Source organism: Dreissena polymorpha, chromosome 16 (genome assembly GCF_020536995.1).
Source record: "Dreissena polymorpha isolate Duluth1 chromosome 16, UMN_Dpol_1.0, whole genome shotgun sequence".
NCBI classification, from domain to species: Eukaryota; Metazoa; Mollusca; class Bivalvia; order Myida; family Dreissenidae; genus Dreissena; species Dreissena polymorpha.
The window spans coordinates 41,163,485-41,189,264 of record NC_068370.1 but is presented as its reverse complement, the minus strand read 5'-3'; the positions used below and the strand labels follow the sequence as shown (position 1 = coordinate 41,189,264).

The 25,780-nt window shown below is 35.4% G+C and overlaps 1 protein-coding gene across 1 annotated transcript in view; it reads left to right on the top strand.

Annotated features, from left to right (window-relative positions):
- The window catches only part of LOC127862351 (serine/threonine-protein kinase fray2-like), a 117,121-nt gene extending 93,582 nt beyond the window's left edge, over positions 1 to 23,539 (top strand). The window contains 14 exon segments of the mRNA XM_052401440.1: positions 2,197 to 2,255; positions 3,214 to 3,343; positions 3,920 to 4,071; positions 4,810 to 4,964; positions 8,005 to 8,134; positions 8,903 to 9,004; positions 13,032 to 13,222; positions 13,931 to 14,727; positions 14,729 to 15,694; positions 16,605 to 16,729; positions 17,137 to 17,237; positions 18,969 to 19,359; positions 21,348 to 21,517; positions 23,397 to 23,539. Coding sequence (XP_052257400.1) covers positions 2,197 to 2,255; positions 3,214 to 3,343; positions 3,920 to 4,071; positions 4,810 to 4,964; positions 8,005 to 8,134; positions 8,903 to 9,004; positions 13,032 to 13,222; positions 13,931 to 14,727; positions 14,729 to 15,694; positions 16,605 to 16,729; positions 17,137 to 17,237; positions 18,969 to 19,359; positions 21,348 to 21,517; positions 23,397 to 23,522 — 3,595 coding nt within the window. The 3' untranslated portion in view covers positions 23,523 to 23,539.
- The last annotated feature ends 2,241 nt before the right edge of the window (positions 23,540 to 25,780 follow it).

Genomic DNA, 25,780 nt, shown 5'->3' with positions numbered 1-25,780 from the left:
GTATATTTTTGTTTGTTAGACACGCATCGAATTCGTGTTCAAAAGCGCTTGGTGTGGATGTTAATATACAAAAATAATATAATCTACATGTACCGTTATGTACGATTTATGCGAAAGATTCATGGCAGAGACTTCACCGGCTCTCGAGTATGAAAACTGAGCAAATTTTAATAAATATATCTGTATGATTGGATATACTTCAAATCGTGTGTGTTTCACCTTCATCGCTTCGATATCCATTTGATATAATTATGGCAAAGTTTGACTTTTAAAAATAATGTTGAGATTGGGACATTAAACAAAAAAACTTCACTATTGGAAATAGAAACTACTGCTTGGAAAACAACTGTGGTTGTATATTAACCCATTTATGCCTAGCGTCTGGATAAAAGGCCTTGGCAAACAGCGTTGACCCAGATGAGACGCAACGCCGCATGATGCGGCGTCTCATCAGGGTCTACGCTGTTTGCTTAAAGGAATTTCTGTAAGAAATATTCTAAATATAGAAATAAATATACTAGACATCCCTAATCTTGGAAATAAATTGATCCAATTTAGAAGGAATGGAGAGTCCACTAGGCATAAATGGGTTAAATACCCCACTGTCAGCGTCCTAGATTTACCAGGAGTCAGAAACCACATTGACGATTTGGTATGGGATGATTTTGAAATAGTTCACCGGGTAACGTTGGTTCCCGTGTATACATTACCGAGCAATTGTAGCGAAAAATAAGGGTTTAATTACGCCTGACCTGCACCTTTAATGTTTTGTGCAGATGTCGGACAGGGAGAAACGTCCAATGGGACGGGTTCTGGGTCTATCGTCGATTGCTTTGACTGGGTATCTTGTATCAATCAGACCTGCGGTTGTTGCCTATCATGTCGTGGTTGTGATGTCGTGGTTCTGGTTGTGATGATGATGGTGATTCTGAAGAAACTGATGACGATAAGGAGGAGAAGGAGAAGGGTGAGGGTGATGATTATGTGTGGAAGATGATATGACGACGACAACGACGTTGCAGACGCCGACGATGACGATGCTCTTAATAATTTGTCGCCTAAAACCACAAGTATTACGTGTCGTCTGGCACCAATGTCAAAATGTCACTACATAGAGTCATATCGGTGTCGACTGTCACTTTTCATTGATTGAGACTTATTTGAAAAGCGCTGTTTTATTCTATATTAATTTGTTAACGGGCTAAAAGACGATGGTGTCACACTTGACTTTTCCTCTAGTGGAACACTAGCAGTGTTATTTCTATCCATCTTAAAACTTTAAATCCCGTTCAAATATTTTGGGTTTTCACCCGGATGGGTGAAGAGTAGGGCTATTGATGTCAGCCCCAGATTAGGTAGACAGGCATAAATTTCCGTGTGACACGAGTTTGGGGCTTGAACAAATGACAATTCAGATATCCGGGCTTTTGTTAAGGGTCTTCAATTTGGTACACGGATGCAGTGCGAATGGGTGATCTGGATTTTACGTTGACCCGGATTTGTTTAAGTGACTCTTAAGGTCATTAACTTCGGTGTATTTGCCGTAAAAGAGATCGTGTTTCCGAGGGTGCATTTGGACGTTCGAACGTCCTTTGAAAGTGTGTTGGTACAACAATTTGCAATTTGAAGGTCAATATCAGGTGTGTTTGAGTTTTTGTATATAAATATCCAAATGTTTTTTTTTTATAATTAAATTGATCTCCTCGGCAAAACACAGTGATTTATTGTACCTTGTTCAAAACAAATTACCCATACCTTAGTACTCGATATGTTGTGAACGCACACACATATCAAATTAAAATAATATTTAATGCTCTATTATTCCATTACAAACTTATCTAAAGAGAATGTTTGCTAAGTATAACTGAAATATCCGTCTTCTATTTTGCTTATTCGTTAAACATGTTAAAACAATTGTTGTTTTTCGCTTAAGCTGTCTCGATTACAGCACGCCTTGTTCCTTACATACAAATTAATCGATTAATGAACTTAAGCAAAATTTCAAATTGCAATAAGACGCTCCAACCCGTTTTGCAATAAATTTATTGCAAAACGGATTTATTGCAAAACGGGTTGTAACAAAGCATATATCACATGGTTGATTCACAAGCAATCAATAAAACAAGAAATCATGTTTAAAATATTCGTATATGTTAATACTCAATCGTTAAAAAACATATTGTTTCATATTTTCAGGGATTTGAAGATGGAAAACATTCTGTTGGACGAAAAGCACATTAACGTCAAGGTGATAGGTAAGTCCGATTAATAGTATAAAGGAGGTAACTCGAAGAGACTTGGGAACGAATAAGGAGGAGTTACTTCCCTTACAAGTCACTTGCATGACTCCCCATTATGTATCGTGCATTCCTTTAACGTGCATTCCTTTTTGAAAATGCATGAAGATGATCTGAATAATTTTAAAACTATTTGATTAGATGTCTGTTAAGCGTTTAATCAAATAATACGTGAATTGATTGTTTTTGGCTCAATTTCATCGTGTCTCAAAAAGTTTCCATTCTGTTGCTCTTTTGCATCAAACAATATAATAGTTTAATGATCATTAATTGAAATGAATTCTTTTTTTATTGGCTATTAAATGTATGTAACGTGTCGTGCTGTTTGGCAATTCATTTCCAAATTAAAGGACCACATATCCTGCTGATGAAGCTAATATTCACTATATAATTATATATTTGAGGAGATCAATTCGTTGGGATGCATTTAAAAATAATGTTTTTAAGCCTGTATAATTTATAAGTTTATGTAAAATACCGTATATGGAATGCAAACCGCAACATCTGTTACACATTTTTAAAATGATCGAGGACATAATAAATACATATAAGTGTTATTAAACGGCAATGTTTCGTACAATTTTAACTTGTGGAATACCAATGTTCAATGTAAATTCATTCAAAAATGAAAATTATTTTTTACATGGTTAAACATATGAGAAAACTGGGCATAATGCATGTGCGTAAAGTGTCGCCCCAGATTAGCCTGTGCAGTCCGCACAGGCTAATCAGGGACGACACTTTCCGCTTTTATGACATTTTTCGTTTAAATGAAGTCTCTTCTTAGTAAAAATCCAATTTAGGCGGAAAGTGTCGTGCGGACTGCACAGGCCAATCTGGGACGACACTTTACGCAAATGCATTATGTCCAGTTTTCTCAGAACACGACACATATCATGACCGTGTTTCTCTTCAGATTTCGGTTTGAGCAACACGTTCACCCCAAAGGAGGGCATGAAGACTCACTGCGGCTCCATGGAGTACGCGGCACCGGAACTCATCGCAACCACGGACAAATACGGACCGGAAGTGGATATCTGGAGTCTGTAAGGAGGATACACTGCACTTATTTTTTTTTAACTTTTGCTTTTACATCAATTCATAACAACTTGTTCACTCTGATAATAACGAATAATTCAGTGACGATTTATATGCAAATGAGGCGTTATTTTCCTTAACCCTTTGCATGCTGGGAAATTTGTCGTCTGCTGAATTTCTAAAATAAGGATTTTCTTTGATTTTTTTTCAAAGAATACTATCAGAATAGCAAACAGTTTGGATCCTGATGAGACGCCACGTTCTGTGGCGTCTCATCAGGATCCAAACTGTTTGCAAAGGCCTTTAAAATTCGGTTCCCGCACTGAAAGGGTTAAAGTTGTACACGGATGATGAAAAATGGTATTTTATTGATATATTAGAGCTTCCTATAAGCGTAGGGGTGTAATTTTGGTTTAAGATATACATGTAACATAATATGTGTTCGTGTCAAAATAGGAATTCTGGATGCAAATACATAACGTTATCATATACTGACATATTGTTAAAATATGCATCGATATGATCGGTGTTTTACTTTTTTATATAAATTAATTTGCAATGCTCAGTCATATGTTTCTTTCAAGGGGGATAATCCTGTACAGTATGGTGGTGGGTAAGCTCCCCTTCCACACGCACTACACGGACCAGTACAGACGTCAGAAGCTGCTCGCGCAGATTGAACAAGGCCTTACCGAGAACCATATCAGAGAGCTCAGTCTTCATGGGGCATCCACAGGCAAGTTACCTGTTAAAACTACATTAAATTTTGCACATTAATGGCATCTAACTTCGCAAGCCACTAACTTTGCAATATAACTTAATTTTTGGAAATATAATACACCCCCGGAAACCCGATATGCTGTGAGAAGTTGGATGTGCTAGGAGAAGTTGCCGATAGATTTCGATGAATTTCGGTAGGGTAAGTAAATCCAGTTCTATCATTGTTTAAAGGCATTTTTGAATTAAAATATATTTTGGTGTATGCAATGGAGGTATTACCATGTATGTTAGAAAAATCCTGGTTATTATAATTCAGGGTTTATTGAAATATGGCTATTTAAAGTCGACGATGCAGGGATTTGTCCCATATTTAGCACTTTATTTACAAATTTCTTTAAAGGTATGCCAGTGAAAAAGTTTTTGCACCGACAATTATATTAACCAATGTTCCCGAGAAACAAATCCGCCAGGGTTTCTTAAAAAAAATTCGTATTGGTGGAAAAATTCGACTTTACATTCAACATGTTGATGAAAAAATGATATGACCTGGTGCAGTGCATAAGATGTCAAAAAATGACATGAGTGCAGTTCATTTATAAACTTAAAAGGTCACTATTACAGCTGATTTATGCCCACTCTGATGCATTGTAGATCATTTCATTGAACTTTGAGGTTTTATAATTATATCCGTTCTGAAGCTTAGTTAATTTCCAGCTTATTTGTATCTTTATTTTTATTTTATTTATACCTCTAGACCTCCAACACCTCTTGACGAAACTGATCGAGCCGGCAGTGGAGCGGCGCATGTCGCTGTCGGACTGCGAACTGCATCCGTGGGTGACCAGCGGGGGTCGGGTCCCGTTCACACCGTTCCAGGCCCTCCCTCGGGACCGACAGGCTAAGACACAAGTACGAACCCTTTTTGTATTTAAGAGCATGTCTCGATGAACAAGTTGTGATTTCATGCTTTGCATTTAAAGGAAATATTGACATATCGGTATTGTTTTGTCAAAATGTATCACGTACAATGTTTACCTAAATACCCATTAAATAAATTAAAAAAATACTTATGATACAAAAGTTCTTTAAATGTATGGCATAGTGGATAATATTAAAATTTAAAATAAAATCGACACATTCATGTAATATCAATCTTTTAGAAACTACGTGCATTTCTTACATTATATTCGCGCTTTTGGGTCAAAATGGTTTTATTGGTAAGAGCTCTGATTCCAAATGATTGGGTTCAAGTCAAGGCGAATTAGAATCTGAGAAATAATTGTTTGCTGTTTAGCTCGCCTGAGCACAACTTGCTTTTGTGATCACCTGTTGTCACATTTATTGTCCAATCTGCATACAACTAGATGAAAACATTTGTCTCAATTATTTCTCGTCTGAGTATGAAACTGGGTCATGTGAGCTCAAAACATAGTCAACTAGGTCAAATGAAAAAAACCCACACACAACATGTTTAGATTCTACTTAGTTGTGTAGTTCCATCGGGTCTCAGATGAGCGCCATGGGGCCCATGACCCTCTTGTTTTACATCTCTCACGATCAGGCTCATATTATTTGTGTTGAGGCCCTATGTTGTAGGCCGCACATATTTACAGAAAAATCAAAGTTTAAATTATATTTGATGAAACAATGTGTGTGTGTTGCTGTTACTACGATGTGTTATATTTAATGAAAACCATGTTAACAATTTCCCGTGGCAACTCTTTTTTGGCAATATTAATATTTTTCTTCAAACACACACACAGTTGGGTTATTGTTAAACTGTCAGAATAATTTAGTCATGATTAGTTGTCACATAATTTTTATATCTATCATATTCAATATGGGGATACAGCACACGTATTTGTACATGCAGGAATTTGATATAGACCCGGATGTCGATAAGGTACATTTGAAGATTTTCTTTTATGAGCCGTGTTCTGTGAAAACTGGGCTTAATGCATGTGCGTAAAGTGCCATCCCAGATGAGCCCGTGCAGTCCGCACATGCAAATCAGGGACGACTCTTTCCGCTTTTATGGTATTTTTAGTTTCAAGAAAGTTCCTTCTTACCGAATATCAAGTTAAGGCGGAGAGTGTCGTCCCTGCTTAGCCTGTGCGGACTGCACAGGCTTATCTGGGATGACACTTTACACGCATGCATTAAGCCCAGTTTTCTCAGAACAAGGCTCATATGATTTAAGTGGTTAACTTCTTACTCCCTGAAATATTCTTTACATAGTTATGCTTTTCTCCTATCTGACCTTTTTCTTAAATATAATCGCGTTTCCCTTTTTAGAATGTAATAAACATTTCTGCACAAAAAGAAGCGGTGTATCTTTTGAACACACAGCATGATTTTCATTCCCAGACCATTGTTTTATTTCAGTAATCTGCATTATTGATTTATTTCTTTTGAACTGGTTTATGAATTGTTGATATTGAATAATGTATACGTAGATTCATAGACAATAGCACATCATTTAAGTCATTATTCGTGCACGTAAACTTACTAGTATTAATATATGCCAATTTGCATCACAAAATCCACCCTCGTCATTCGTGCAACGCGAAATGACGCGAGTTCTGATACAAGGCGTTGAAATCCATTTATAACGTAAATGATGCGACTAATATAAAAGGGATATAATACAAAGATTATTAACCCATTTATGCCTAGCGTCTAGAAAAAAGGCCTTTGCAAACAGCGTAGACCCATATGAGACGCCGCATGATGCGGCGTCTCATCAGGGTCTGCGCTGTTTGCTTAAAGGAACTTCTGTAAGAAATATTCTCGATATAGAAATAAATATACTAGACATCCCAAATTTTGGAAAAAATGGCCCAATTTAGAAGGATGGGAGAGTCCATTAGGCATAAATGGGTTAAACTTTTACACAGCTGGCATACTCAATCGCCTTGCGGCTCCTCCAATAGGGTTTGTCCGGTGTGCACTCGTCAAAATATATCCCCATATTGTACAAAACGATGTGAAATAACCTGATATTATTTTATGAGATCATATAAAGAACTAAAGCAACACGATTTTCAAAACTGTCATTATAGCGTGTCCATGTTTTACAAATAGGTCAATAGATTTCAATCTTTTTTTTGCTGTCATTATATGATGCTGTGGCTACCGTGTGCAGAATTCAATATTTTCACTCCAACGTATACTGTGGATGACTGCAAATCTAAGAGTGCATGTATTTGTAGATAACAACGCATGGACAACTATTTTCATTTCATTTTAGACATTTATATTGCGTTGTTTGATGTTGTTTCTAGAGTTCGAAATCCGTGTAATGCAGTTACGGTGTAGCTTTTAGGTAGTCATTTCATACCATATTTAATTGTATATTTTTAGGAATTATTCGCATGAAATTCGATAGTTCTAAATCAGTCTTTGAATATATTTAATCACATGAACGATAACAATTTATTTTAACAAATAATCGAATTAGGTTAAAAAAATCACTTTAGTCCTCCATAACCTGTAAAAATGTAAATACCGAGAAACAAAAAAATAATAAAAACAACAAAAGCGATAACAATACTTCAACAGTGCTGTCGTTTTTAAAGTAAAGGCAATAGTTTCGATGTAAAAGTACTATGCTAGTAAATAACTTCATTAGAAACACATTATCTGCATTCGTTACACAATAATACAGTATAATCATGACGTTTTTAAGTTGGTTCCATGTTTTAATTTTTTATTCTTGTTAACCTCACACGTTCCATTTGGGAAAGGTAAATTTATCAACATTGTTATTTAGAAAAAAAATATGGATACTGAATACCCAGAAACATTTTCAAGAGAGAAACTCTTACTTTAATAGCACCCGCTAGTCTGTTATATAAAGCCTATTGCCTTTGCAATTTAGAACACATGATAAAATATGGAGTTCTTTGTACAGTTTAACACTGATCATAATTGACCCTACTACTGGTAGGCTATCGACGAGTTAGCGGCCATACTTGAGACCCCACGTGACCAGGTGGAAGCAACTGTGCACGAGAGCAAGTGCGACGACTTCTCTGCCATGTTTAACATGCTCCTTGACGCCAAAAGGAATGAAAAGGGTATGTCCACGCTGACATGGAAACAAGTGGTGCTGCTAATGCTAAAGTGTCGTGTTATCAATGTTTCATTTTCTTCAAGCAAGAGCCATCATTCGGCATGCTTCAAAAACGATTTTCGTTGTGTGTAGTTTGTTTCAAATATGGTTGATATTGAGGGACCGCCATTTAAGATATTTTTTACTGCGCGCGCCTGAACCTATTTGTCTGTTCCGTATGGCGATGTTAATGCAACGTCATTCAAACGCAATACGACCGAGCTTTATTATCATAACCATAGCAAGGTTTTCGCCACGAAAGTTAGTCAATTGTACATAATTGCACAGTCACTTCTTGAAAAATATAAGCGTAAACGTGGATTCAAATTTAACACAAGTGAATATGCATTTCTATACCATTGGCTAACTTTCGTGTAGAAAACTATGCCATGGTTATGATAATAAAACTCGGTTGTTCTTACTTACGTAGGTTTCAATCTTTATCAGTTCTACATGCTCCCAGGTTTTTTTATAAAAGTCATTGATCTATGAACATATTGTAGACGATTTTTAGTGGTGCAATGACATCTTTATATGTAGAAACACTGTTTTAAACATCTGTTAATATCATACATAAAATAGTACAAATATGGATATGTGTTAATGTTGGTACCGCCTTTCGTCTGAATGTTTCGATAGAGAAATATAAGAAAAGTTCATAATCTTAATACTACCTATACAGTCCCTACGTAATGCGTGTTTTTATGCAAAGTTTATTCATTTATGGTTTTAGGACTGTTCGATACAGACTTCACACAAAAACAAGAGGCAAGGAAAGAGAAACAAAAGAAAAAATACCACAAGGGCAAAAAGGACAAGGCTAAGGCAAAACAAGGTACACATTCATATACGATCGTTTGTTTATTGCAATAATTTAAATTAGTTAATTCATACTGATCGCTCAAACAGTTGACATAAACTACTGAATAATATATGTATGTCAGCTATTGGTCTTCGTTTGTACTGGTGATATCAGTTCAGACTCTATTCTGAACGCAAGTGCAATTAATATCTTACACTGATATGACCCTCGCGTATATGATTTTAAAACACTCGTTCATAATACTATGTATATGTACATATACTTTATTCATTTTATAACACGTGTGTTCAATATCAAGATGCCGTTTTTTATTTGATTTTGAAATAAATTGCATATATTAATTAATGTCAGTAGCGTTTTTTTTGTTGCACTCGCTCGTAGAAAATATATTACAAAAAGGCGTCGGTCTTATCTTAGTGGTCTTGTATGTTGCTGATTTAACGAAGGTATAGCATTTTGATTGTATTAATGTTTAATATGTTTTAAGAATGACGACATAACTCCTTCAGGTAGTGATAGATCTTGAAGAAGGCATTTTGGAAATACAGTTAATTTTGATTTCATATTTAATATATGAAACAAGTAAATGACTTTTACTGCTTATTGCTGTTTTTGCTCTTAAAGACAACTGTTAGCAGAACACGTATGACATAGAGTAAATAATCAAATATCTTTAGGACACACGGTACATTTTTTGTAATAAAAGTGTAGTGTAGTACATTGTATATGAACTTTAATTTATGTCTGCAAGTATGTATTTGTAAAACTGATAACTATTTATTTATGGAGGACGATTTCCCTTGCAGCTTTCATTTCAAAACAAAATCACTTTTCAAACGATTCGTACGACTTAGCTGGTCCTGAAATGCACACAATCCCATACAAAATATGGGAGGAATTGGTCAAAGGTATCCAAGTGTTGCTACCCGGACTGCATGCGTTTGGAAATGTAGATTAGTGCTGCGTGGACAATCACACAATTGTCGCTTCCAATTTTATATGTATTTAATATATTTGCTTAACCTTCACGCGGTACACATTAGCTTATGATGGTTTGATACTAACACGTATGATAAACCATTGAGTCAAAAACAACCTCTAAGCCTAAAATCCTGTGTAATCTAATACGAATGTGTGTCAATATTATAGCAAAGACAAAAGCAAAAAAATATATATTATTTTTACAAAGCAAGTTCACAGACATGTACATTACATGACTTTAGGATTTCAGAGCTCAATACATATAAACAATCAATCAAACTTCAAGCGCAAATTTACTTTCAAATGTATTATTCTTAATGTCAACATGTCGGTGCGGTAAATTTGGTTCTTACACATTACACAAAGCTTCACATTGAAAATCCTTACTAAAACTTATGCTTTTTGAACGTACGGTATAAACCACATTTTTGAAGAGATATAATTGTGTGTAAACGTATCGTGGTATGTTGCTGCAATCGTGTCTAATCACTTAATAAGGTATTGTTAACACAATAGATATTTTACTAATATTTGTTACTTGTTGTTACTGTTCGTTTCTCGACAAATTGTACGTTACATATACTTAAATGTAAAAGATGTGTATACAACGAAGAATTCAAAACAAATATACTAACAAAACTGCGTGTGTTGACTTTGAAAATCAGTTATTTTATAATTAAATGTAAATGACTCTATCCACTCAGTGATTCCGAGAAAATATCAACTCTCTTCCATTACAAGTCAGTTCGAGTATGGTGTATATTAAAATGTTGGACCGCTACCGAAGATATCAATATTGAAATCAATATCTTGAACTATAATTTGTTTATTAGTTTAATGTAGGCAGTGGTACCGCTTACCATGTAGGGGTCTTTAGCGGTGGAAACGAATATAAGAATATTTGAGTCGCGTTCTGACAAAACTGGGCTTAATGCAGTCCGCACAGGCTAATCAGCGACGACACTTTCCGCCTAAACAAGATTTTTGGTTAGAAGGGACTTCCTTTAAACGAAAAATACCATAAAAGCGGAAAGTGTCGTCCCTGTTTAGCCTGTGCGGACTGCACAGGCTAATCTGGGACGACACTTTACGCACATGTATTAAGCCAAATTTTCTGAGAACAAGACACATTTAAATATATGTTTAGTTGACTAGTAAACTTTTTGACAAATATATATAGGAATAAAAAATATCTTATACGTGGTTGAGACGTATGAATTCATGATAAAAATCTGGTAGGGAAAGATACGCGAGTAACGAGCAACGCAATGATTGCCCTGGTTACTCAAACAATTATTGTTCATTGGCGATTTGTATTTAGTGATTCACTACCAATTTACCAGACGTTCCAGATGTTGTTGGGTAATGCACAACTGTGGTGTTGACTGTACACTATCCTGTTTGAACACAAGTAGTTTCCAGACCCCGTATGTTTGAAATACAACAGTAGCGTACATTTTTATAGACTTATTTACTTATTCACATTTTTTTAAATAATGTTTTTCTCAATAGAATGCACCTTAATAAAATGATTGTATAGAAACAATGTTATAATAAAAATATACTTACAATCAAGTTTACGAACACTCATATATTGCAACGTACGTCATTGTAGACTTCGAAAACGATACGTGGCAGCTACGATGATTGTTTATATACTAATTCTATGCAGTCAATATAATATCAAGACCACGTGAATGTCGCAGAGTATTTCATATTAAATCTGAGAAGTTCAATTTAAGGTGAAAACACAATGATTTTCTGTTTCCACCCACAGATGGTTAGCGTGTGGCTATGATAACTATTAGTAAAAACATCATTTTGGATGACAAATAATCAAATTGTAACGATTTTAACGATTAAATTATAAATCAACTTCTCTGAAACAAAAATCACTATCAAATAAATATATATCACAAGGTATTCAACTCAAAATGGCCAGAAAACATGATGCATCGATTTGAACAGCCAGTACTCATCAATTGTGCAGCGATTTCCACGAACTCGGTCTTATTAAACGCAGAAATAAATTTCCTTCCTGGAAATGTAAATATAGTGCACTATTTGTTTACAAATGCTGGGTCAAAGTTTAAGAAATAACACGATACACAATTCGTGTGACCTACTCGTCGACGTTCTGACCCGATTCAAGTATGAAATCTTCAGGGAGTTAAGACACACCTTCGCGTTGGACCAATGAAATCGCTCGCGTGTTTAAAATGTCGGTTAGTGGACATATATGTAAACAAAGGTTTCAAAAGGCGCTAGACAGATTTGATGCATAATTTCACGGCAAGAACGGTAAGAATGTGTTATTTTCATGCGTTTTATTGAATTATTGTACCGAAGTCCGTGAACATTGCAGCGATAATGCCCTTTACTCCGTGAAGATTTCAGTCTTGGATCGGGTCAGATCGATGACGAGTAGGTCACGCGAGTTGAGCATCGTGTTATTTCTTAAAATTTGACCAAGCACTTGTAAAAATATTTCAATATATGTACATTTCCAGAAAGGATATTAATTTCTGCGTTTAATAAGACCATGTTCGTGGAAATCGCTGCACAATTGATGAAACAATTGCTGTTCAAATCGATGCACCATTTTGTCGGGCCATTTTGAGTTGAATACCTTGTTATATTATTATATTCGATAGTGAATTTGTTTTTCAGAGAAGTTGATTTTTTTGCTATAATTTGATTATTTTCATTCAAAATGATGTTTAACGAATTAATATCATACCACACGCTCACCACTTTTGTTTCCACTGATACCAGATGTATCATCATTAGATGTCATTACATTAAAAGTCAAATTTAATGAGCTAATTCAAATTTTGGTTGTCCCTCGATTCCTTATTACGTATACAAAAACTGAGACATATATTTCAATGAATTGAACCAAGTATTTTACTTCCGATACGTGATAGTATAAAATTACAGAATGTCATAAACCTGGATATTTCACTTTCTCCGAGCTAAAGCAAATTTGTGTTATTTTCAAACATTACGTGGCGCCCTTAATGTCACTATGCACTCATCCGTCTACTACGTTTCGCAGCGACCCCATCCATATTGTGTCCGGACATCGAAGTTCCGACGGAACCAGAGGAGTTCCAAAAGACGTCGCACAACAGCACAAGCTTCGACCTGATGGCTATTTGTAGCGCGCCTACGTGGCTCGGCGGGGATCGCCGGAAGACGCGACGTCGACGGTCACCAATGCCACCACCTAGCCCTATGCCCGTTACAGTAACACATTTTCTTATGATGCACGATAGCGCAATAAACAAACAATACGTTAACATAGTCAACTTATTTTCAGCACTAGTATCGTACTAATTTTATCTTCGTTATTATTATAAGAACATATGAGTCGCGTTCTGGGAAAACTGGGCATAATGCATGTGCGTAAAGTTTCGTTCCAGATTAGCCTGTGCAGTCCGCACAGGCTAATTAGGGACGACACTTTCCGCTTTTATGACATTTTTACGTTTAAATGAAGTCTCTTCTTAGCGAAAATCCAATTTAGGCGGAAAGTGCCGTCCCTGATTAGCCTATGCGGACTGCACAGGCTAATCTGGGACAACACTTTACGCACATGCATTATGCCCAGTTTTCTCAGAACACGACTCATATAATTTATTTAAAGATAGTTGTCATCTGTTGTTGCTTCAATCTTCTTTTCAAATTGTTAATTTAAGTACCTATTGATGCGTGAGTACTTAAAAGCCTCAGGTTCGATTTTTAAAATTTAATAAAGATACGTATTGACGATGCTATTAAGCATATTGGTGTATTTCATCCAATTCATCGCATTCAGTTACACGGTCTATGACCCACATTGACAAGAATTAATGATATTTGTAATGCTCTGACATTTTTAAGCTCATGTTTTTGATAACATGTATGCAACTGTGTTATATACGATTTATAAGCACTTTGGATCTTTTCCAATAGGAGGGTGCGAAGGCTGAATTGGACGTGCCGTTAGCGGCCGGAGGTCAAGACCTCTCGGCAAGTCTCCTGTCACCAACGCAGGCATCAACACAGGTTGCTCAACTGCTTAGACGAAATTCCTCCAGGCGCCGAAGTTACAAAGGAAACAGCACTGGTAGCCAGCCTGGAACTGAGCCGCCGAGCCGAAGCGGAAGTATCCGTCGGCATGCCCGCCGGAAGCCAAGTTCGCCTGGATCTGGCGGGTCAAACCCGAATAGTCCTCGTAGTCCGATAGTGAAAGTGAACCCTGAGATAAAAATTGACACACCAAATCAAAGCCCCATGGCGGCAATAAAACGTCCAGCGAATTTGATAGGACTTAAAGAGTGTTACGACGTCAAAGAACCTAAAGGTCTAAAGCGACATCAAACGTTGGATCCCCATATGTCGTACTCCTCGTTCTCTCGACGAACGACAAGGAAAACGCGCTTTGGAAGTGATAAAACAGACGGTGCGGATAGTGTTCAGTCAGAGGGCTCGTTTAATTGCTCAACAACTAATCTGCATGAGGTGTTTAGTGACGGCTCGCAGGAAGTGTTTTCAAATCCTGAATCGCCACCGGGCTATCGGACATCATTTGGGCCTTTTGGTGATAAAGAACCCACAGTGGAATCAAAAATTGCCGCCGCAGATATTCGCTCAATAGTACGACCGAAACACGTACAGAGTACAGTGTTGAACAATACAAGCAATCCACATTTGGCCAAGGATGATAAGGCCGTCTTTTGGAATGCTAACAACATCACCGGAGATAAAAATTAAAACTATGCAATCAAAACCTTTTGCAAATCTCTCCGATGATGAAAAACTCGAGCGCCAAATGAATTGCGACCTTCCAAAGACGGATAGCGATAAACGTATCGATCAAGAACAGTCAAAACTGTTGCTACTAGATGCCCCACATGTGGATGACTTACATAGCTCTACTGAAATGCTTGGAGCAGCAAGTATGAAACCACAGCGTGCGTCATACGTATTGCACGGTGCGGTAGGGTCTAAGAACTTTCAAGAAAATGATCACGTTTTCACTTCATTTTGTGTGGAAGCAGCATCTGACGAGAAAGGCAAGGGAATGTACGCTACGTTTGAACGATATCATGAGCCTTTATTGGCGGATTTGTATTCAAAGCGAGAGAAAATCTCATTGCATGAAAACGACAAGATTCTGATGCAGGACGCCGACGATTATGATGGCTTCTGTGACAGTAGTGACCACAACTCCTCACATGAAAACTTACTAGGCCACGAAAGGACATTGCTCAGGCGAGGCAGAAATAAACCCGTTAAATCTATAGGGAGTGAAAGTATCTCAGCACCGTTATTGTTAACCTCGAATGAACTCGGGTTGACACTCACACCAGGGGATAGCCCTGGCGATTCCTTAGCGGAACCCTCCAAATACGGTTCACTGATGTCGTCGAGGCGAAGTAGTTCGCCGTCTGTTAGGTTCGTTATGCCTAACACCCCTTCTCGACAATTATTCAATACCCCTATTGCACGGATAGAAAGTTTCCATAGTGATGATTTTGAAACTTATACCTCGGATTATGGTGCATTTGTGACCGCACGGAATTCTTCGCCGTCGCCGAACTCAATTCAAACACCTACAGTTCCGTGCTTTCAGCTGTATTCGAGGAAAAAGAAACATATGTTGACCTCAAAAAGCAAACGCATGAACGGTGCACGGGATGGAAAACAGTGTTACCAAGACGATAAAGCAAGCAGGTAATATTTGATTCAATCATCTTATATCGAATTATTTATTGAACAGTGTTAAATAAACATTCTTGATTATATAGCCTATTAAAGCAGGTTCGTATAACCATTTGTTGTAACCTATTGAATGTTGATTTTTTTGTTTTATAATTATAGTAAACGTTATCAAGCGGTTGGAGAAAGTGGCTGTATTATTATTAACGTAATATAACATGAATGAAATACACTTTCAACAAACCATGTTTATAATTATGTAAACCTAGCCAAGCAATAAATTGTTTTAAAATAGAACCGAATTAAAAAAACCAATGAGATTTGTATTGTGCCCTTTACATTATTTAAATGAGCTTTTATTACTTAAGTAGTTCCCGGTCTGCACACAATCAAACTGTCCGTTTGATGTAAATATTAAAAAAGAACTCCTATGTAAAAGTAGTTGTCAAACCAGCTGAATGTGTGTTTTAAAGAAAAAAAGAGCTGCTGGTATCAACAAAAAGGTGTATGATTTTTTTATATAACTTATACAACATCGCGTGTACTCGTTCGTTTACCAGTCTTCAAAGTAGTACTAGCGGAGGTTAGTTTTGCCCTAGTAACTGTTCTAAAAAACTGATGCGCGCCATTTAGATAATCTTATACTTTAAACCACGAATGTATTGTAAATAACCAACTTATTATTTGGTTTAATAACCAAGATGCATACTGTGTTTGGTACAATAGATTAAACAGAAGACACGTTTTGGTCGTTGGCATTCTTAGTGACCCGAAACATTATCGTGGGCTTAAATGCTCTGTTTATATGTCTGCAAACGTTTATAACGTCAAAAGGGGGGGGGGGGGATTGTCCATTTAGTAAAAGGACTTTATCGAAAGTTGACTTCATTACCCCATAACGAATGCGCTGCATGTCTCTCGTCAGGAAAGACTTCCGGTCTGGTGATGCCATGATGAGCTCCGACACTGACTACGGAAGCGACGGTCAAGTGCCCGACGGCGAAAAACTCCAATCGTCACACAAGGCCAGGATATTTCCAATGGAAAACTGTGAGTTTGTTTGGCTTGTTTTTGGCAGTTGGCCCCTTGTCATATATGAGCAACGTCGGGCGTACATGGGTCTTTTGTCACATGCGGACATCTTAGCTCCAGACAGCAGGCTCACACGAAGAGCTACATGCAATAACACGGTGTCTCTCCTGCTGGTGCAGCTGTTTCCTTTTTTTTTTTAAAGCATTTTTGGTAGTTGCCGCTGATTGCAGCAGTAATTTAATAAAATAACTGAAGTCAGTTAAATGATTCAAAGTTCGTTTCCTGGAAAATATTGACGAGGATCTGAGAGGCAAACCAGGTCTAAGTGAAACTAGCTATGCCTGTACTTAATGATTGGCCTACATAACTATTGGTTTATGGTATAATATTACAGAATATGATTTGTAAACAAATTTTTTTTTTAGCCGACGACCAGATTGATGGCAAGACGAAAATAAACGACAAGGCCAAAGTGATCTCTGACATAGCCGCCAATCAAAACTCATCGTGTTCACGGATACACCAGGTATTAAAAATGTATATGTATTGTCGTCACCTTTTTATTGCAAGAAATACTTAAAAGCGACGTTTCCATGTACATGTTGGAATTACCGAAACCAACAATCAACTTTCTTTGTAATGTTTTTGAATTGCTGGTTTGTTCAATTGTCATGTCTGCATTGATTGTATTTGGGCCGTTTTCAAACACATTTTAATTTACACTTGCAAACATCGCTCTAACACAGTATGCAACATTTTGTCACATTAGCTTCGTCCTCCACTCCGATTTTAGAGACACATATTAGACACCTCTTACATTATTGCCGACAGGTAACCCTGTAACCCAATGCACGTATATGTCAAATTAATTTTAATGGACTGGAAGGCATTTTGTTAAATGTGCGCACAGTTGAAATAAAATTATATTAATTTTTATAAATATTTGTCACTTAAGCAGGAATTGCAATGCCCCTGTATAGCTTATATTTTAGGGTAGTTTACTTTTTGTTTTGTTAGATCCGATCAAAATTTCTGAAATCAACTCCGCCTGTTTAACATTTATTCGATATGAATATTGAAGGTTAAGGGTCTTTGCTTATGTTACAGAAATGAAAAACCACATGTACCCGATTTTAAAATACTTATTTTCTATTAGTATTCATCTGAATTGGTTATCTGTACTTACATATGCACTGTTTGCGTGTATCTTTATACGTACTTGTTGATTGTTCTTATGACAAATGCCAATGTAGAAATCTGCTTAAAAAGACATGTTCACAGATTTTCGTATGCATACGAAATGTACTAAATCTACATATAAATGTACTAAAATGTAATATGTATAATAGTTTTTAATACTAATAAAATATATAAAAATAAAAAATACAAACAAATAACCATATATGGTGCTCAAATCAAGGAAATTTAGAAGGTTTGTGCGGTACATCTCGCGATTTGGTTGTGTTATATACATTTTTGCTAAATTATCGATGAAAAGTGTTAGAGAATCTGTATTTCCCCGCCGGTTTTTATTGATTATTATCCATAAACAACACACTTTTTTTTGACCTGTTTCGTAGTTAAGAGCATTATTGTGCTTGTTTATATGAAATGCATGCATTCCTTTTTGAACCTGAAACTACTATATGTGAAATTGTTATTTTGCTAAATTGTGAACAAGTGCCTTTACATATCTTTTAATACACAAACATCATTTTTCTGCACCCGCATGTCAAGAAAATATATAAGTAAATAAAAACACGTTTAAGATTTATTAAGATTGTATTTTGCAACATCTTTTTGTATAGAGTTCAAGATCATTTATTCTTTTTGTCCGTAATATTAGTGCGTTGTACAAGCTTCAACAAAACGTAAAATTTGCTTGCGCATGCTTTTGTCCATCTACTATATGCACCAGTTGTACAGGGGCTAGCAATGTGACGTCCATTAAAATATGACTCTTCGTTTTTTGTTAATGGCATGTTTTATGGATGTTGGTACTGTGTGTGAACATTGATGTGGTTATAATTAGTTTTATATTCGCATGTAGATCGCAATAACCTATTAATTGCATACTACGTTTGTCGTGAAGCATGGTTAAAAAGTGCATATTTAAGATACGTTTACAAGAGAAGATAAATATTACCTAACTACAAAATATCTTATTTAATACACGTTTTACATTCAAAACAGTTTTGTATGATCGTTTTTGTGTGAAATAGTTTGTGCAAGAGAACGTTTTATATTGTATATGCAGAATTCAAACTGCAAATCCCAGCTTTGGAAGCCAAACCAACAAGAGCATGAAGCAAAGAAATCTATATGGCACCGGGGATTCGTACATTTACTAAAAAAGAAAAAGCAAGCAAGCAGTCGACTCTCTGGCAATAATAACAATGATATAGAAAACGCATCTAGAAACAGGCAAAACAACAGCTCTTTAAATAGTTCCCCAAACAATACAGGAAACAATAATGCCAACTGTAATGCCGCTAATGTCACAAACACACGCAATGGACATACGAGAGGGGTGATTCGAGCGATCCCTCCCAACACATTGGATATCCAAGCCACCACAGTCCAGATCACGTGGAAACAGCCTCCGAAACACCACAACAACATTAATCTGCCAAAAGTTGCAGAGGCAGGTAAATACTGTGAAAATGTTTGTCATGTCAAGAGTTTTGCTTGAATACGGTTTTCAAACGTCTGTAATCAATGTAGATTCTATGCTCATGTCAATGTAGATTGCTTTATGAAGCATTAATGGTTTAACGTATTGTTTAGTTTAAACATTTAAGTGCGTCCAATCGTTTAAACATGCAAATTGGTGTGAGAATTTCTTTTAAATCTGTATTATTTGACCTCGTCATGATTTCTTTTTTATAATTTCTGTATACTTTAAGATTCGTTGCTTTATTGCTTTAGTGCTTTATCTCCATTTTTTTCAAAAATGAGATTTTTATATCGCTGTGTTCGTAAGAGCGAGATCTTTAATATGGACGTTATCGGATTCAAGATTGAGTCGTCACAGAAGAAGTTTTCCGATTGCATTTTGCTCTATCTTCCAATTTTTGATTCCATTCTCCCACATTTTTACAAACGAGTGAATGCTGTACTGCACCATCTCCGGGACTTAGAGCAAAGTAGAATTCACGCTCAGATTAGCCTAGCAATTGCCAGAATCTCCATACATATAAATTGCAAATAACATGACCTATAATTTACTAAAGTAAATGTTTAATTGTATTCATATTCTCCGTTTGCTGATAAACACTCCGGTATATTTTTGTCCACATACGTGCATAAATAAGTGAGAACATAAAGGTTAAACCTTTACATGCGTTTTTCTCCAAAAAATGAAAATGGTAAATAGAGCACTAAAGCAAGCAAGCGACGAATTGGTGTAGCCATAGTTTTTCCCCATTCCGGTTTAGATCAATCCTCACCCTTATGCTTTTTAAACAGAGCATTTATCTTTGTCAGCTGAAAGACAGCATTGAAGATGATGATAACTATTTAAATGACGTGCAAATAATGTTATACCGAATGTTGTATCCGACATTGCCGGAACTAGTCATCTTAATGTTTTCTTAAAAAAGATCTTATGAGTTTATGTCTTGAATTGTCTTGAATTCACCTTTAAGAAAACGTGTGTTACAATTTAGTCAATCACGACACACACCGTTATTGATCAGTATGCTTTGTTTTATTTATATATGCTATATTACATTATAAATATCGTGCTGTAGCTAAAACACATTATATATAAGTTCGTATCATTTAGTGATTCACACATACGATCATTAAATGCTTTATTTCACGAGAAAATAAGCGAAATATGTTTGTTACAGTTGCATTTAAGTTTCCCCTACAAGAAAACATTGTTTTATCTTTGTTCTCTTTCTCTTATTGTTTTGATCTGTTTTGTTGGTTTAAAAGTATTTTTTAAGCATCAATTGTTATGCATTTTTACCGATATATATATATATATATATATATATATATATATATATATATATATATATATATATATATATATATATATATATATATTGTATGTATAACACAAAGGTTATAAACATCCTGGAATTCTTACTAACAGTTGGTGATCATGCAAACTGAAACAAACATATTAGTCACTCTTCAAAATATTACTACTAGTATTCAATCAAACACCATGCTGTAAAATGCTTTCGGACGATTTAGATTCGAGAAGTGTTCAACAGATACATTAAAATTCTTTCATAGATGATAATAATACATAATTTGTGTTACTTTACAATGCATATTTTTATTAATTGTAGAAATAGTACACCGATTATGGCGTTTTGTTTGTTTCATAGTAAGTGACTGGAAATAAACTATTTCTTAAATTTCTTAATTGAGCACAATTAAGTAACGTATTTTATAACATTGGAATATGAACATTAGTGTACGACACAACCTAATCACAAAGATTAATAAATGTTTCCGGTGTTTATCAGAAGAACACCGAATTTTTAAACATACCTTTTGCAATTTGTTTGAAAATTTTCATTGGATGTTTTCTTGTTTGACACTTTCCTTGAATCCGTTCATCTTCAAATGCTTTTGTTGCTGGCATTGCTCTATTAGTCAAATATTCATGTTTTAGGTTTGCCCGATAATTGCCCATCTATCACTCACAGCCCGAGTCCGGCCTCCAAAACCCGGGTATTCGATTATAGCAATGTTCCCTCGCACAGTCATAAGACTAAATATAGCATGCTTAGCTGGAAGGCGTGTCGTGCATGTACATTCAGCGCTGACTTGTCATCTAACGAGGTACACACCCATTATCATTTACAGCGCTGACTAGTCATCTAGCGAGGTACACACCCATTATCATTTACAGGACATTGGCTGGTATTGTACTGACTAAACTTATAAAAAATATATTTACCAATCACTGTATGTTTTTGAGCCAACATGAGAACGTGCGAAAGTTATCTTCGATACAATACAACATTTGTACTTAATATGCAACATTAAAGATTGGCAGATTAATTTTCTACAATAGATTTTGACGATTTTACTAATACGTACACACGATTTTGACATTTTCAATCAAAATAAAACACGATAAAAGGTTTTATTACATACAATCTGTTGTACAAAGGCATCATAACGTTTCACATATGTGATCTATGATTAGTTGTATGTGCTTGCACTTTAGTTGTTTGCAATTTATTTACACATAAAAGTTAGGCAGTGCATGCTTTACTATATTGTAGATAAAGTAGATCAACGTTATTTCAAACACTGTCTATCTAAATTCCTCGATATTTCGATGTATTTGTTTTGTCTCGATTGTTTCCTTTTTATTTCCTCAGAAATGTGATGTGCAATTCGAAAACCGATCATTCGAATTATCGCTAATTCGAACCAATTATTTCGGGCCCTTTCCTTTGTGTTTCAATGCTTACTTCAAAAGTAAACATTTCACGTTCTAATCTCTCAGTTTGTGGTCTATTTTCAAACACTAGAATGCTCGCGACTCTTGAATTAACAAGTTTGTTTAGTCATTTATGAAACTGCTGGTAAATTAAAATGCAATATATAGAGGATATTTGTTGGATTCGGTGGATTATCGATTTTAATTCACGAGTTATCAAAGAAAATAATATTTTCACGAGATGCGCAGCCACGAGTGAAAATATATAATTCATATGATCACGAGTGAATTGAAATCGATAATCCAACGAACCCAACAAATGTTATTTTTATTTTATGCTTTTTTTCACAGTTTATATACATTGTTAAAGAGTTTAACTAAAGAATTTCGTTGGGAAAATGACGTCATTTCGTAAAAAATGACGTCATTTAACATAAACAGTGAAAATTATCGATAGTTTTCACTGATAATTTTCATTGTTTGAAACAGTGAAATTATCAGTTTTAATTCACTGATATTTCTCTATAAACCACCGGAAAGCATAAAATAAAACTTTTTTAATATGGGAAAACACGTTTAACTTGATCGTTATATGATAATTATAATTATAACATGTATAATTCGAATACTCTGTTTTCGAAGTATATTTCTCGTTCCCGGCGATTTCGAAATAACTAGGTTCTCTGTTTTTCTAGATTAAATGTTGAAAATAGACTTTTACAATGTACAGAGTCTTAGACATGCTTTATATTCGCTATAATTGCCCAAATATAACACAATAATAGTAATTGTAAATTATGCATAACTCTATGTATATATGCATTACAACATGCTAATCTGTTTCCCTGTTTTAAATTTTGCCAAGCAAGGTTATAATAAGTATTAGCGCAAATCTGTTTGAAATGAGTCACTACTACTACTACTACTTCTACTACTACTACTACTACTACTACTACTACTACTACTACTACTACTACTACTACTACTACTACTACTACTACTACTACTACTACTACTATTACTACTACTACTACTATTACTTCTATATAATATTGATAATAATAATAATAATAATCTCTTCTTTGTCTTCTTTATTATTTATCCGACTGTTTGCATAGTATAAACATACGTTTGTATGCATATGTGCCGTAATTTTCTTATCAATAACATGCGCTACGAATATGTTATTACTTTCCGTATATTTTTATACGACATTATTTTCCCTGCAAACTATGTCCAAAACTAAAACAATCACATTTTCATCTTCAGGGAAGTGATGCGAACATATCTGACACCATATGCAATCAAGTAGGCAAGGGCGAAAGTTGCATAATACCTATGACATCACTAAAGACAGGAACCAGCTCCGTTGAGAACGGGAACTCTAGGACTTGACATCGAGTCGCCATAACGACCGATAAGGCGGCTTGATCTGTGTTCACACACGTCCATGCCAAGACACAGAATCACGTTTAATACTACGGTCAAATAAAGGCAATTTATTCTACTGGTGGATACTGGATGTGACTTTTGTACAATTTCTGTGGTTCGATATTGCTAGATTGTTACAGGTTTTGAATCGTTTGATGCAAACAAATGTGGCGGTTAAATGTGGGATGTCAAACGCCTATCGGGGAAATACGGGTCAATTATCCGGCCAGTGGGGTTCTTCTTGGCATGTCGAAAGACTGCGGGAGATTACACAGTGATGTCTACCGCGGTCAAAGGCACACCGCGTGTGTGTTATTCTTGGCATATATAACATACTGGCTAAATACGCTGCGTTATTTAATTGCCAAAAGTCTTTCAGAAGAGCAGTTGTTTGGACTTATTGCAATTATTAGAAGCAAACTTGTCAAGTTATTTGTTATTGATATTTATATTTGTAGTTAGATAATTGTTTATATAGTTACTTGATGTTTTACTAACTGTATACTAAATAGTGGTTGTAACAGTAGGATAAGTTATTTATAAAAAGGTGTTTCGCAATTGATATGGCTGGCTGTGAGATTCGTGTGAATCATTTTAACCCATTTATGCCTAGCGGACTCACCCATCCTTCCAAATTTGAACAATTTATTTTCAAAAATAGGGATGTCTAGTATATTTATTTCTATATTTAGAATATTTCTTACAGAAATTCCTTTAAGCAAACAGCGCAGACCCTGATGAGACGCCGCATGATGCTGTATGCCAAGGCCTTTTTTCTAGACTCTATGCATAAATGGGTTAAGACAAACAAGACTGTTTTAAAAAACTTTGTTTTGCAACCTTGTACATGTAACATATATGTATATCTACCTTTTATAGTTGTATATTCAGGAAGAATAGATTGCATTTATAGTTTGAAATGTAAATTATAAGTTGTTTGACTCAATTCAAATTACATAAGTGTGCAAAAAACATGTTGTTTGCATATCTAAAATAAAATGCCTGTTTTTTTGTCCAACACGTAAACCCTAAAATTGGATTGGTTGCCTGGGTCATGCGATAGAAGGAAATGTTGTCATTCGTTATATTTACATGTAAATGCCGTCTTTCCCGGGCTTATATACCAGTAAACAAAATATGGCCAAATTTTATTTAACCAACCCATTTATAAAAATATTTGTATATACCCATTTATAAAACTATTTGTAAATGACAGACGAGCCGCACGTGTTTCCGTAGGTTTTACTACAATTTTACTTAGATGTTGGTAACATTGTTATGGAATATAGACATATCAGCCAATCATAAATTCAATAACTTGTCGACATGTTCAATTTTTTTATATCGCTCTTCAGGCATGCTAATGGATCGAGACAGCCATAAAGAAATTCCCCATGTTAAACCTAGGACTTTTAAAGTTTGGATGGCTAAAGGTTTGTTTTTGTCTGTTAAAATACAACCTATGATCGGCACGCAATCTTTCATTTGAGATGTTATTTTTAACACACTGACCACACTGAAAAGAATTAGGACACAGAATTATCACAACCGTTGCATGTGAGTCAATTACTTTTGCCGACATGAAATTTAACAGTTACTATTAAAATACTGGCGATTACTCTTGAGACAGTTGGGATGATAAACTGGTGAGGCATTTTTGTCGCGCGTGTAATATGCGTTTGTATTGACATTTAGTGGGCACTTACTGAATTAGTTCGATTGAATTTATCATTTAAAACGTGAATGATTGCATTCGGAAATAAAATAAATATCAGTTGCATGACGTGTTCAAAAGCTAGGACGTAGATGAATTGCGAAAGTTGTTGAAATGAATTGAATCAAGCAAGATCATAAACATGATTGTGTAGTACGATAAGACGTGTTACTCTGTTGCCCACACAACAAAAATACCAGTTCAAAAATGGTTGTTACTTTAATTATTACTTTGGATTATTGTGAATTGTGGATTAAAAGGTTAGACTTTTGAATTAAGCATTTGAGCATGCAGGATCTGCTGTTTACAGGAAACTGTTATGATGGCGATTGTTGAATTCGCAGTTGTATTTACGTGACCGTTTTGGAATAACATCTTTATTCTTTCAGGTACTATTTCACGTTTGTTAATTGTTTAAACTACTTGCGTATTTTATCATCAGAACTGTTGAAATCATTATGCCCATCATTCATAAACTTGTTTAACCTCTTACTTAGATCGAGTCTGT